The 15,439-nt window shown below is 39.5% G+C and overlaps 1 protein-coding gene across 1 annotated transcript in view; it reads right to left on the bottom strand.

The window, feature by feature from the left end:
• Positions 1–256: 256 nt before the first annotated feature.
• The window catches only part of tmie (transmembrane inner ear), an 84,980-nt gene continuing 69,797 nt past the window's right edge, over positions 257–15,439 (bottom strand). Inside the window, exon 4 of the mRNA XM_073049107.1 lies at positions 257–2,914. Within this exon, the coding sequence (XP_072905208.1) occupies positions 2,595–2,914 (320 nt within the window). The 3' untranslated portion in view covers positions 257–2,594. The remainder of the gene's footprint in view (positions 2,915–15,439) is intronic.

Here is a 15,439-nt window from a genome sequence, read left to right as displayed (position 1 = left end):
CTTGTTGGTAGTGGAAAGGCATTGGGAGTCAAGAGGTATGTTACTTGCTCCACATTATTTATGGTTTGGCTGAGTTCCACATCAAGGTATAGGGAAAAGACACACAGATCCTCCCCAGCACAGTTTTAATTGTCCATAAAGTCTAAATCCGAAGGTAAGACATAATTTCAATTATAGAATATGTTATGCATGCTGCAGAGTAATAAGACAATGCAATGATGGCAATAATATTTACTGATATTTATTTATACCTGGCTCTACATTTATATCAGTGCACTTGTAGAATTCACTGTGATGTGGGGCTATTCCTTAGATGCAAAATGAGCTAAAAATCTCAGCTGCATTTAAATGCAAAATTAATCATTGTACATAAAATAAATACAAAGCAACAAATGAACGGTTGTTTATAAATTACATTGAAGATAGAGAATGTCTTTTGGCTGGAAAGTTTGAGACAAGTACAAAGTTTGATTCTACCATGCACCCACAAACTCAGATTGGGATAATGAATTTCACTGCCTTCATATCCATTTCTTTTAATGGAGTGCAAATTTATTAATTAACCAGGCTCGCTTGTCAGTAGGGACATGGAGTTCTACTGAATCTTGTGACTGGGGTGTCAGTTTGCTAAATCAATCTTCCCTGTCAGTCACAGGAAGTGGTTGATATCTGGAATGTGCTGTCAGAAGGAAGTCCTGGAATCAGATGCAATTGCTGTGTTTCACTGAAATAGGGAAGTCATAGAAAAATACAGTCCTAATGAAGGAAAATGTGATCAGATGGAGGGATCGAGAAGTTAATAGGGATGGGGTGGACTGAGGGGCACATTTCTTTATTTTATGACCATATGATTCTATAAACATTTAAATGGAAATTCTCTGTTACCCTTTTCATTTCATTTTCTCCCAACCCAAGAATGATTGCAGCCACGTTTTTGCTTCCCAGTGCTCTCTCGCCCTGCTTTCACCTGCTGTAGCTGTCTCGATCAGGCCTCTTGCCTGAAACGCTCATGGTCTTACACCCTCTTGTTGCTTGGGTAAAACAGCCAGTTTCACATCTTCAACTCAGTAGATTGGGGCATGAATGCATTACTAAACCAATCTAGCCTGACCATCTAAAAATATTCACCTGCTGTAGAAACTGATCAAAGTCCAAATAGCTGTAGATGATGGGGCTAGAAATGGGAACAGGACCATGGACAATTGATCTGTCAACTCGTTAGGATCATGAACTGTGGGCAGCATTTATAAGCCTTGAGGATCCTGAGAATGGGGATAGAATATGGTGTGTAGTGCTGGAGAAGGCAAAACTTGACCTCACAATCCGGGGGAAAATAACAGAATCACGTCAAGGACCTACTCTGTTATCCCCACTATGAATAAATAAATGGCATGGATCAGAAGCATCCTCCAGCACTCCCTTTAAGAATAATTGGCTTAATGGATTGCCTGGGAAATAAATTGCATCCTGTGGGCTGTATAGCAGATCATTCACAAGCCAGTTCACAAACACCCTGATGGATATAAGTGTAGATTATGTGACTAACTGCAGCATTAAGAACTGAATGTACCTTATGGGATGTACTTCTCAAAAATCGTTGTACCAGTCACTCCTGTTAGTTGAGAGCTGCTGCATTTAATGAAGGATGTTCTGTTTATAGCTCAACCTCTGTTGTGTTGCTATGTGGGCAGGAGCACAAAACACTTACAGACAGAATGATAAGCCATGGGCCCATGTCCTATCACAGATACAAACAGATGTAAGGGCACTCATGCGTCCAATGTAATTGGCGCATTTCCAGCATGGGACAAGCGTGGGAGGACAAGATATTTTGTGGCTGTTAAAACAGGAGCAATACCCATAAAGTGTGGAGCCGCTGAAATAAAAAATAACATTGAAAATATTGGAGGAAGAAGAATAGTATAGAAATCATGACAGTTTTTCATCTTATTTACATAAAGACACAATAGGAGGCTCTTCAGCTTATTGGGTCCAAGCTTGTTCCCAGGGGATCGCTCCCATTAACCCTATTTCCTCTCCCTTAATTCCCAATTTGTGTGCACATTGTTTTCTCTCACTGATGTCCATTAACTCCTCTTTAATTCTGTACTAAGGGATAAATTGCAGTAATGAATTAACCTCCTAGCAGACCTTTGGTGTGTGGGGGCAAACTCCCGTGATCACTGAGAGAGTATGCAATATCTGCCCAAAAGGCACTGGAGCTCGGAATTGAACTGGATACCCGGGGTTGTGAGTCAGCAGCAGCACTGTGCTGCTGCTCGCTGAGTGAAGATGATGGGGAAAATCGTCTGTGCTATATCACACTCACAGAAAACCTTGAGAAAATGCACACTGCCTTGACAATTCCCTCAGCTTCCACCCCAAACGTATCCTCCGTAATCCTTCTCATTAGTGTGAATATGCTACTTTCCTACACCACTTTCCCACATTAGTTCACGTCAAGGTAGAGAAGTGACATATAAGCCTGTTCTTACTGATTGGATTAGAAACTATGGCCTAGTGATTGAAACGTCAGCATGTCAACATTCTCTCCAGCTTGGGCTCACCATGACTGTATTGCCCATTTGAATCTATTAAGTCTTTTTTGCAGGTGCTTTCTTTGGCCCTCCCCTAGAATTCACTCCTGCCTTCCCAGTACTTTTGGCATTGCCTGGTCCTTTAGTATTAGCCCTCCCCCCACCTTTTGCCCCTGCCTGTTTCTGTCCTGCCCCTTTCTGTCTTGTTCCATTTTTATTTTCTCCATCCTTTGTTTTGCTCTTTGATTCATCCCTGTCGTTTTTAGTGCTGTCCTTCTTCTGCCCGTCCTTCTTCTTAACTTCTTTCTTGGACCCGTTAGCTGAAACGCTTGCGGAGACAGTGGGAACCTCATCCTTTTTCTCTGCCTCTGCCGCGGCTGTGGAATATAAAAGGACACCGATTAATGGGACAGGCAACGAATCTCAAAACGCAGAAACAGAGCAATCCTGGAGCGGTACCAGGAATCCCATCTGAAACATCCACAAAAGGGTCTACATCATCTGAGGGTCCCTTTGTGAGCCTGGCGATATCCCCAAATACAGAAAAACAGGAAGGAACAAAGAAACATAATTTTACCTACTACACAGGGTCTCAAACATCATCTCAAATAAAAAGAAGCAATGTTGGAAACACTTAGTAGGTCAAGCAACATCTGTGAAAGAGACACAGAATTTAAAATTCACATCAGAGACCCTGGACCAGAGGCCTCTACTATTATTTCAGATTTCTGGAATTTTTAATGTTTTTTAATCTATTCTTTTAATTTAATATAATCCATTCATTTCTTACCTTGCAGCCTTTGATTACCAAAGCAAAATGCTGAAGTCATTTGAAATGAAAACAGAATCAGAATCAGATCAGGTTTATTATCTCTGGCATGTGCCGTGAAATTTGTTAACAGCAGCAGTAGTTCAATGCAATACTTAATATAGAAAGAAAAAAAAGTAAAAATAAATAAGTTAATCAATTACAGTATATGTATATTGAATAGATTAAAAATCATGCAAAAACAGAAATAACATATATTTAAAAAGCGAGTTAGTGTTCACGGGTTCAATGTCCATTTAGGAATCAGATGGCAGAGGGGAAGAAGCTGTTCCTGAATCGCTGAGTGTGTGCCTTCAGGCTTCTGTACCTCCTACCTGGTGGTAACAGTGAGAAAAGGGTATGCTCTAGGTGCTGGAGGTCCTTAATAATGGACACTGCCTTTCTGAGACACTATTCCTTGAAGATGTCCTGGGTACTTTGTAGGCTAGTACCCAAGATGGAGCTGACTAAATTTATGACCCTCTGCAGCTTCTTTCGGTCCTGTGCAGTAGCCCCCCCACCATACCAGATAGTGATGCAGTCTGCCAGAATGCTCTCCACAGTACATCTATAGAAGTTTTTGTTGACATGCCAAATCTCTTCAAACTAATGAAGTATAGTCACTGTCCTGCCTTCTTTATAGCTGCATCAATATGTTGGAACCAGGTTAGCTCCTTATAGATCTTGAAAGAACCTGCATTTATGTACAGCTGCCCATGGCTTCTGATTGTTCCTAGCTGTCTCTGACATCCCAGCTTCACTACCCTGAGATTTCCTACCGTGTTTTTTCCTGCCCCTTTCTGTTCTTTTATACCCTGCACCATTTTTATAAGCAAAGTTGAATGTAGAAGAATGCACTAAAAATAGAAAATGTTGAGAGTACGCAGCAGGCTGTGTGGCATCTGGTGGGATGCAAGTTAACATGTCAGGGCAATGAGAAAAGTTAAGGATGCAAAGTACAAGTATAGAGGTGGGTAAGAGGGAGGAGAGGAAGATAAGAGAAACCCAGTTTTGGGATGGAAAGCAGCAGAGATTAAATAACAATAGATGCTTGGTTGGTTCGGGGGTGAAGGGTGGAAAGGGGTTAGTGAAGAAATGGAAGAAATGAAATAAGAATTGTCAGTGGGAAAAGCAGAATTTTTCTCAGCAACAGTTAACCTAAGATATAGTCAGTAGATAAGGTAATATTGAGTTTTGAGTTTTAATATTGAGTCTTGAAACTTGTAAAATGTGTCTTGAAAAGGGCACAGTTTTACTGGAGATTGTTTTTCACTGAAACAATGGAAAGCAGGATCACAGGGGGAATGGTTGATTTAAAGTGACTGAGAATTGGAGGTTGTGAGCATGTTTGTAGTCTGACCAAAAAGGATTCTGCTGTTTTGCTACCTAATCTATAATGAAGTGCTGACCTGTTTTGATCATTGAAGATAGAACATAAAAATTGAAAGAACTGTAGTTTGATCACTGTTTTCTTGTGCCCTGCCTTTAATCTTTAGAAATGTTACTCATACCCATTTCTCTTTCATTACAGATGCTGCATGAATACTGTGCATTTCCAATATATATTTCATTTGTCTAAAAAGGTATTACTTTAATCAAGCAAATCTATATTCCCTTTGGGAAATCTAACAAATGACTCTATTTCAGGCTTGATTGAGATTTAACAAAGCAATTTCAGTATGATATGAATCATCACAAACAAACGTGTTCATCCTCAAACATCAATCAATATTGCCTTGGGATTTGGGACAATGCTATGTTTTTAAGTAGCGGATGGAAGTCTTGTTTTGTAGGTTGTACATTAACACGTGTATTTTTGTTGAACATTATTCCTTTCATAACACCTATCTAACTGAGAAACTGCACTTGGAATCTAAGTCCCTGATGGGGACAAAAGCTCCAATCTGGTATGTTTAATAGAAGTGACCAGCAGACAGATTCCATGGAAACCTTTGAAACTTGAATTGGGTAGGAGTAGTTGTTATGAACTAGTGAATTAAAGAGTCCCAGTAAGTGCTCAACACAGAGATAAAATGCAAATACTTATTTGAAGCAAGCAAGATGCAGGGCATTGGATAAGACTATAGATATGGAAATAGTTTTGAATAGCTTTGACAAAAATATAATGGTTGCAAATGTTTATGTTCTTTGATTTCCTATGACTTGAAACAAAAGTGTAGACTGTGTACATTGTGTGCTTAGAATTAATATCAGGAGATAAATTTCTAGGCAAAAATAGTTTTATTGCTTAAAGGAAAAGTAATATTCTGCTGTAAGAGTCGCTCTTTTTAAGGGATTATGCAGTCAGTCAGAGGACATTTACAATTTCTGGCATTTTCGGTAATTAGCACAAATTAGTTTGCCTTCCCTTTCTGCCTTACATTCAAGAGATGAGGTTTCCTGAAGAGACAATGATCTTTATTTTCAGTATTTTTATTGCATATGAGTATTATTCCATGCAATGCACAATGTATTAATCCTGCTGTTAGTGAAGCTATTTTTATTGAGGCTGGTCTCTCAAGAGCAGAATACTAATTGCAAAAGTAAACAGAAGCTGAGGCGGGAAGGAAAATGTTATCTTGAGGGCTGTTAGTGTTGTCCTTAATTTTGCTTCATTACAGTAATATAATCTCTAGCCTTTGCCTATTGTCTGGGGTCTTCAAAGGGGTCAGACCACAGTGATATTTCTAAATCCAGTCCGTTAACAGTAAACAAAGAATTAAGAAGATGACTTCTCAGAAATTCAGAGGTTACATCATCCTTTTTAATTGTATAGATTCATTCTATTAATTAATTGCTATAAACTGAATTTTACTGCTTTTTGATATGTTAAATCTGTACTGCATATTGCAGCTATGACTAATTAGATCCCTTGCAAAACTGGGTTAGAATTTAGTGCTGTTATGCTCTCAAGATCATGCATTAAGAAGGAAACTGCAGGGTACCAAGTGGAATTTCATCTAAGCTGGCACAGCTCAAGACCCTTCACTGCACTAAAATCTGAAGAGGATGTCAGCCCTTAAAGGCAACCTGCCCATGGTAATCTGTCCTCAGTCACACACATTGCAGAGAGGCTACATAATAGATGGTGAAGGTTTCATAATTGTAAGGACAAACATCAAAAGCCTAGTGGCCGAGATAGTAGCCAGTACTGCAATTTGGTGTTTGGGAGTACGTGGGGTTAAGAGTAATAATTGGGAACCTACTGGGACCACCATTAAATAGCATGCTAGGTGGTGGTTTTAGTAGATTTTTCCAACACATTGAAGCAAGCCCTGATGGAATGATCATGATCTCATACAAGCCAGAGAAAAACGTAGTGCAAGGTGTACTACTGTTGCACACGCATACGCACATGCACACGTTTGTCAGGTATCATCATTAGTAATATTTCATTATGATCAATGCATCCACTTTGATTTGATCCCCAACAATCTCTGTCCTTACCATCTAAGCTTCCACCATTAAGGTGACAGCCCCTCTATACCTCAAGGTGCATTTTTTTTGTGAGCTGTTCGAGCAACCTGCACAGTTCTGGAGTTGCTAATCAAGCTTTTGATACTCAGCAATCTTTCAGCGTGTAGAGCAACAGTCAATGCTATCCTTAATTGCCCTTGAGGAGGAGGTGGTGAGCCACCTTCTTGAACTGCTTCAGGTGAAGGTACTGAGGAAATGAGGATCCTGAGGATTGGTTTCAAGAGTTTGGATTTAGTGATAGCAAAGAAAAAGTGAAATCTTTTCAAGTCAGAACATGGAGAGAAATCTGTAGTTGGGGGTAATCCAATGGATCCACTGCATAATGGTCATAGAGAGAATCATTTTGAGATGTGCCGTTACAGCATTTGTACCTGGTGTTCACTTCAGTGCAGGTGGTACCTTCTTCCTTGCTGAAGACTTTTGTAAAATACTCATTTATTCTTCAGTCATGCTTTCTGCCTCCATGAGTAACTTTCCTTCTTGTCTCTTAATCATAACCCTTGCTCTTACAACCTATAGCCTACTTCCAGATTTGCTCTAATGTTTTCTGCCAGTCTTGGCTTATGTTCAATTTTTCGTGTCAGCTCTGTTTATATGTAATCAGCCTGGTGATCAAACTGGCATTTATCATAAGTTATCATTGTATTTCTATGTTTCACTGACTTTCCTATTTTACATACTATTTATTACAAATTACTATAAATTGCACATTGCACATTTAGAAGGAGATGTAACGTTAAGATTTTTACTCCTCATGTATATGAAGGATGTAAGTAACAAACTCAATTCATATTCTTCTTTATCAGCTTAACTTCACTCTTTCTCGTTTTAGTTCTGCAGGACACACTATAATTTCCTTGTCCTTCTCGTGAATGGGAACGTATGTACGCAGCAACATAAGTGTTCCACTTTTAAGGCCTCTCAGTGTTCAACTACAGTTTTGTCTGTCAAGCCTTGATTCCAGTTTTCTAATATAAGATCAGTTCTCATTCACCATGTAACTACTCTGGCCTTTACCTTCACTGTTAGGAAAGTATGATATTACGATGGATTTTATTCCAGTAGTTTAACCATGGAAACTCGCTTCATGTGGTCTGACTCATTTCTGGCCCAGCAATTTTGCCTTCCTCACTGGGCCAGGAATACACTAATCAAGAATGTTCTGCTAAATGTCACTCTCACTTCATCCCTTATGTCATTACTAGTCCACTTCCTGTTTGTGTAGCTGAGGTAATTGGTACTCTGTGGATCCCGTATATCCTTTGCAGAACTTAGATCTGATCTGCTATTTATGAGATCAATTACGTCTATCTATTACAAAATATTTCTGCTGTTTATGCCTGTAGTCCTATTTTGCATCTCCACTAGATCGGCACCTCATTTTTAGATATGTATGTTTCTTTACCTTTTCAATTTAACAGTTTGATTGCACGTCTTGATTGGAATGGTGGAGTGGGAGATATGCTAGGCCATGAGATTACACACTCAGTGGCCACTTTATTAGGTACCTTCTTTTCCTAATAAATTGACCACTGTGTGTATGTTTGTGGTCGTCTGCTGCTGTAACCCATCCACTTCAAGGACTGACATGTCGTGCATTCAGAGATGCTCTTCTGCACACCACTGTTGTAATACATAGCTATTAGAGTTACTGTCGCCTTCCTGTCTGCTTTAACCAGTCTGGCCATTATCCTCTGACCTCTCTCATTAACAAGGCAACTTTTGCCCACAGAACTGCCACTCACTGGATGTTTTTTTTTTGGTTTTTCTCTGTCAATGCTAGAGAGTGTTGTATGTGAAAATCCCAGGAGATCAGCTGTTTCTGAGATACTTAAACCAACCTGTCGGGCACCAACAATCATTCCACAATCAAAGTCACGTTTCTTCCCCATTCTGATGCTTGGTCTTAACAACCACTGAATCTCTTGACCATGTCTGCATGCTTTTATGCACTGAGATGCTGCCACATGATTGGTTGAAGATATATTTGCATTAATGAGCACGTGTACAGGTGTACCTAATAAAGTGGCCACTGAGTATAGATTGAGTTTGTAATATTTATTCCTGCTGCTAATGATGACTCACAGGACATCATGAGTACCAAATTTACCAGTTTCTGCAGAGGTTCCTTTCAACAGACACAAATCCAAAAGGTATACAGAACAGATGTGTGGTTCACAAGCAGAGACGGCAATAAGGACATGTCTGGCTCCAGGAGACCTTCTGAAGTGAATTCAGCACAGAAGTGCTCAAAATAATTTCCTATATTACTAGAACAATCTATTCCAAGTAAATTTTTTCAATGTTTGAATTGCACATAGAAAGTCAAATCTTTGGCTAGAATTGCTGTACTAGGCATATAACACCTTGGTGGTATGTGAGATTGTGAAAGTTGCTGTATAAATGCAGATACCTAATTGATAATTCTGTAGAAGCAGCAGTTTAGTACAAAGCATTAATGAAACTGAAAGAGTTTTAAGACCATGAGACGTGGGAGCAGAATTAGGCCATTTGGCCCATTGAGTCTCCTCTACCACTTGATCATGGCTGATTTATTTTCCATCTCATCCCCATAACCTTTGCTACATTTACAACTCAAGAACATATCAACATCCACTTTAAATATACCCAATGACTTGGCATCCACATCTGCCTGTGGCAATGAATTCCGTAAATTCATCAGCCTCTGGCTAAAGAAACTCCACCTCATCTCTGTTCTAAAGGGAGTTTGAGGAGATTTGGCATGTCACTAAAGACTAAAATATTTCTGCAGATGTTCCATGGAAATCCTTCTAACTACTTGCCTCACCGCCTGGTATGACAGGATTGGAAAAAGCTGCAAAGGTTTGCAAACTCCACTAGCTTCATCAAGGGCACTAGCCTCACCAGCATCGAGAACGTCTTCAAAAGGTGATGCCTCAAAAAGGCAACATCCATCATTACGAACCCTCATCACCCACCCAGGACACGCTGTTATCTTATTATGACTGTCAGAGGGAGGTACAGGAGCTTGAACAGGCACACTCAGTGTTCTAGGAACAGCTTCTTCCTTTCTTCCATCAGATTTCTGAATCATCTTGTGTACATTACCTTACTATTTTTGTTCTCTTTTTGAACTACTTATTTAATTCATATATAAGCAATACTGTGCAAAAGTCTTAGGCACATATCTACAGCGAGGGTGCCCCAGGCTTTTGCACGGCGCTGTATTCGTCCACTTGGAGCACAGAGTAGGTTTGTAAATCTGATGGGAACAAGAGATGTTGTGACTGGCGAGGGTGGAGTTTCACAGGACAGGTGGCAGAGAATGAGTGCCCGGGAAGTGGGGGTGCAGGGCTAACGAAGGACCAGGCAGAGTAATTTAATTCCAAATAATTGGTTTATTGATCATTACAGAATGCCTCTCTGGTGCTTCTCAATCTCAGCCCTCTCCCTTTCTGTTCACACCTTCAGTCCACAACAGAAACCTGCGCTGTATTGCACCATACTGCTGCTGCGGAACAATAAATTTCTCTACATATGTCAGTGATATTAAACCAGATTCTGAATCTGACAGCCTTCTAATCTGAGGCTGTGCCATCTGGTCCTATGCTCTCTCAATATTGGAAGCATTCTCTTCCACTCTAGGCCCTTCAATATTTGGTAGGTTTCAATTCAAACCCCTCTCATTCTTCTAAACTCCAGAGTTATAATTAAATGTTTCCCCAGGGGAATATCAACTTTATGTTCCAAGGTACAAATTACAAAATTCATAACAAAGTAAAGCTGTACTGATCCGAAACAGTCAGTGTTGCATTTCATGTAGTAGCTTTAATATCCTCTACCTATTTCAAGATGTTTTACAGCCACTGAATTATCTTTGAACTGTTGTCACTCTTATATATGGAGAGAGTTGCAGCCATATTTGCACCAAAGAAGAACCCCATTTCAGCCAGCTGAGTCTATGCCAACTCACAGTGCAATACCATTTTCTACCCACCGACAATGAGGGTAAAACACAGTGGCCAATTAACTTATCAAACCACCTGGCTGTGGGTTAAGGGAGAAGTACAAACTCTGCACAAACAGAACTTGAGATCGGGTTTGAGCCTGGGTCACTGGAGTTTTGAAGCAGCACACACTGTACTTAGTGCTACTCAAATACATTTTCAAAGTATTAATAATCAACACAAGCGAAATGCTGAAAAACTCGGAAAGTTAGGAAGCATCTACGGAGGGGAATAAACAATTGAAGTTTCTGGTCGAGATGCTTCATCAGGGCTCCTGACTTGCTGATTTCCTCCAGCGGAAGCAAGGCAGAGTTAAGGCCTGAGCCCGTCCACGAGAGTGAAGGAAGTCCCGAGGTTTAAGTTCAGGGCTGAAACAGAAAGCTTGGTTACGAGCTAATTCATGGTGTCGGCATCCAGGCTCCAGAGTGAGGAATGAAATGATGTCTGGATGGTTTAAGCGTCTGGCCAGATTGAAAAAAAAATCAGGATGTCGGGACTGGAGGCAAGGAATGGAACAGTTCCATTTGCTGCTCTGCCACATTTACTCAGCTCTGCACTGAACTGAGGCTGTGGTCTGCTCCAGCTGCAGTGATGTTTGGCTTCATGTCTGCGGACTCACTTTTGTAAAACTCCAGTTTTAAATACTACTTGTTCACTTTTATTGTTTGCTCTATTTGTTTTTTTTCCTCTCCGCCCATTGGGTGTTTGATGGTCTTTTTTTTTGAAGGTTTTTTTTTGGGTTTCTTTGTTTAGTGGCTGCCTGTAAGGAGATGAATCTCAAGGTTGGATAATGTATACACACTTTAATCATAAATGTACTTTGAACTTTGAACATTTTGTGAATGTTGCTGAATATTTCTAGCATCTGCAGAATCTCAATGTGCTAATGACCAGATAATCTGATTAAATGATTTTGATTGGCTGGGATAAATCTTGGCTATATATTGGGAGAAACTTCTAGCTTGTTAAAGTAGTGTGTTTGGATATTTAAAATGAACTGTGCATTCTAAAGCTGCCCAGTCCTATCCAAAAGATGACATTACCTATCCTTGCATAATACAGTGAAATGTCAGCCTAGATTTAGTGATCAAATTCTTCAGAGCAGAACTTGAAACCAGAACTGTCTGACTCAGTGAATGCCAGGTGACAGATACAGGAAGAGAAAGTATATTAAGCAAGGAAAACTTATGTTACTGAACGGGGATGCCAATTAAATTGTATAGCCTTTACATTACTTTTATTTTTCAGAGTTCCAGGATCTGCACTATTTTATTTTAATATTAAATTTTCACTAATGTAGAATTATACTTTAACTATGAACTAAGTTTATCAAGTGCAGAAATGTGTGTAATTTCACACAAGAGTTAGGCAAGTGTATTAAAACTGTGCTCCAGATGTGTTTGATTTGTGAAGGCTTAAAATAGCAAACTCTAATCCCAAATTTATTTGAAATCCATTTCTGTTTGTCAGATACCGTGGTTATATGTAAGGCTGCACAGGCTCCTTTATCATGCCATTTAAATAGTAAATCTGTGAATTCACATGGTGGTATTTTGCAGGAAGAAATGAATTAAATATTTTGAGGATTATCCCAAACTATCGATCTTGTTAAAGTTATTGAATTATCAGAGTATCCTTAAGGAAAAGCATGATTTGCCAGATAGCGACAACAGTACGAAAATGCTAAAGGCTGGACCACAGTACAGCATCAAGCTATACATGAGCTAAGAGAAAAAAGCTGACATATTGGTTATCTCTGTTTTCCCATCTCCAATTGTACCATAAAATAATTGATGAATTATTCATGCCCCTTAATGAGCAGAGTGTTTTATATAACAGTACAAAGACTGATCTACATGATAAGTGCCGAGAATTTGAAAATCTGACATCTTTTCTGAGCTTCAAGCTTGGAGTTAAGTGTCAACCCATTTTCAGTTAGAGCTTCTTTACACAGCAGACCATTGTAAATCAATGAGTCTTTCCCAGTGGATGCACAGAAAACATTTCCTTTGATTTAATTGCAGTCTGCCATTTTCAAATGGCTTCATTCATAGTTTGTACTGACTCAGCTGCACTTACCAGGCTCCTGAATGTTATAATTACCAGAAAGGAAAAGGAGAATATAGGAAGTCATTTTGCCTTTGCCAATTATTTGCTAATTTTTGACAGATAGTACAGTATACAGTATGGGTTTTGGGTATAGAGAGCTTGAGTCATTATTCCATGATCAGATCGCCTTTAACACATTATGAATAGCTGGTGTTCTGCATAATTATTCTGGTCATATTCTGATTGCTACCTGCTAGGGGAATAGCAAGGGCCACTGGGACACAAAAATAGGATTTGTTGCTTCCACAAGCAAAATAACATCTGCAGATACTGGAAATCCAAGCAACACACACAAAAATGCTGGAGGAGCTTACCAGGCATCTGTCAAAAAGAATACAATCGGCGTTTCGGGCCAAGACCCTTCATCAGGATGGGCGGAGTCATTTCTTCATTTGAATAAAAAAATGATAATGTTCACTTTTTATTTTGTCATTCCATTCTATTTGCAATTCCTCTGATAATGAAGAAAACTGTGCTGAAAATCTGGATACCATTCATGCACAGGCTGATGTAGCAAGTGCCATTTATATCAAAAAAAGTACCATTTATTGACTGTTTCTAAAAGGAGATGAGATAACTATGTCTGTATAGTTTCAGTGGCAATATCACCATCAACTGCCCCATTGTCACCACCGACCAGTAACATCACCAGCTCCAGGAATACTGTGGCTACACAAAAAGAGAAGGGGCTTAACATTCTGTAGCAAATAATTCAGCTCTTCTCCTTCCAAATTAATTTTTATCATTAACAAAGCACAATAGAATCCCATCCATTTATCTGGAAGAGTACAGCTCCAAAAAACACCCAAGAAGTCAATCAAGACAAAACAGTCCATTATCCACTATCTTAACCAGTGACAGGTGCAGGATTCTCTAAAGATTAACTTCCAGGTTGAGTCAGTGATAAGGAAGGTAGATGCAATGTTTGCATTTATTTTGAGAGGATTAGAATATAAAAGCAAGGAAGTAATGCTGAAGCTTTATAAGGCACTGGTCAGGCCACATTTGGAGTATTATGAGCAGCTTTGGGCCCCGGATCTAAGAGCAGATGTGCTGGCATTGGAGAGGGTCCAGAGGAGGTTTATGAGAATGATCTTGGGAGTGCAAGAGTTAATATAAGAGGAGTGTTTGATGGCTCTGGGCCTGTACTCACTGGAATTTAGAAGAATTTGGGGTAGGGTGGAATTGCATTGAAACCTATCAAATATTGGAAGGCCTAGATATAAGCCTTCGCACTCTGTGTGAAAATCATGCCTTGCAAATCTTTAAACTTTCTGCATCTCACCTTAAAACTATGCCCTTTGAAATTTGTCATTTCCACTCTTGGAAATAGGCTCTGACTATCCTATTTATGTCCCTCATAATTTTATATACATCTCCAAAATCACTCCTCCTCTCTAGAGAAAGCAATCCATTTTGTCCAACCTCCCTTTATACCTAATGCTCACTACTCCTACCAATGCCCTGATGCACCTCTGCAATGCCTCCACAGTCTCCCTGTAATGTGGTGACCCGAAATGCACACAGTACTCCAAGTGCTGACTGCCAAGGTTTCATACTTGTTAACTTTTATACTCAGTACCTTACTAATAAAGGCTAGTATGTCATATGCCTTCAATAGCACTCTCTTTAGACATAACTAGCATCAATCTGTAGAGAATTAATGCCTGGAAAGAAGCTCAAATCAATCTGCATCTGACTCAAAGTGGACACATAAATTTGATAAACGCTACATAAATGTTACCTCCTTTTCTCTTATTATTATATAGAAAGATTTAAAAAAATGTATACAGTGCCTATAAAAATTATGCACCCCCCCCCGTGGAAGTTTTCATATTTTATTGTTTTACAACATTGAATCACAATGGAATTAATTTGGCATTTGTGACACTGATCCACAGTAAAAGATTCTTTCGTGTCAAAATGAAAACTGATCTCTACAAACTGTCTAAATTAATTACAAATATAAAACACAAAATAATTGATTGCATAAGTATTCACCTCCCTTTAATATCAAACCATGACTGGCACAGCCACTTGGTTTTAGCAGTCACATAATTAGTTAAATGGAGATCTGTGTGCAGTCAAATTGTTTCAATTGATTGTAGTAAAAATACACCTGTTAACTAGATGGTCCAACTGCAGGTGAGTCAGTATCCTGGCAAAAACAACACCATGAAGACAAAAGAAGACTCCAAGCAACTCCGTGAAAAGGTTATTTGAAAGCACAAGTCTGGGTTGGATGCAAGAACGTTTCCAAGTCACTGAATATCTCTTGGAGTACAGCTAAGTCAAACATCAAGAAATGTAAAGAATATGGCAGAACTGTAAATCTGCCTAGAGTAAGCCGACCTCAAAAATTGAGCAACCCTGCAAGAAGGGGACCAGTGAGGGGAGGCCACCAAGAGACCTCTGACAACTCTGGATGAATTACAAGCTTCAGTGGCTGAAATGGGAGAGACTGCATGTGCAACAACTGTTGCCCAGGTGCTTCACCAGTTGCAGCTTTATGGGACAGT

Source organism: Hemitrygon akajei, chromosome 1, assembly GCF_048418815.1.
Source record: "Hemitrygon akajei chromosome 1, sHemAka1.3, whole genome shotgun sequence".
Classification (NCBI taxonomy): Eukaryota; Metazoa; Chordata; class Chondrichthyes; order Myliobatiformes; family Dasyatidae; genus Hemitrygon; species Hemitrygon akajei.
Note: the sequence above shows the minus strand (reverse complement) of the source record. Positions and strands in the feature narration are given on the sequence as shown.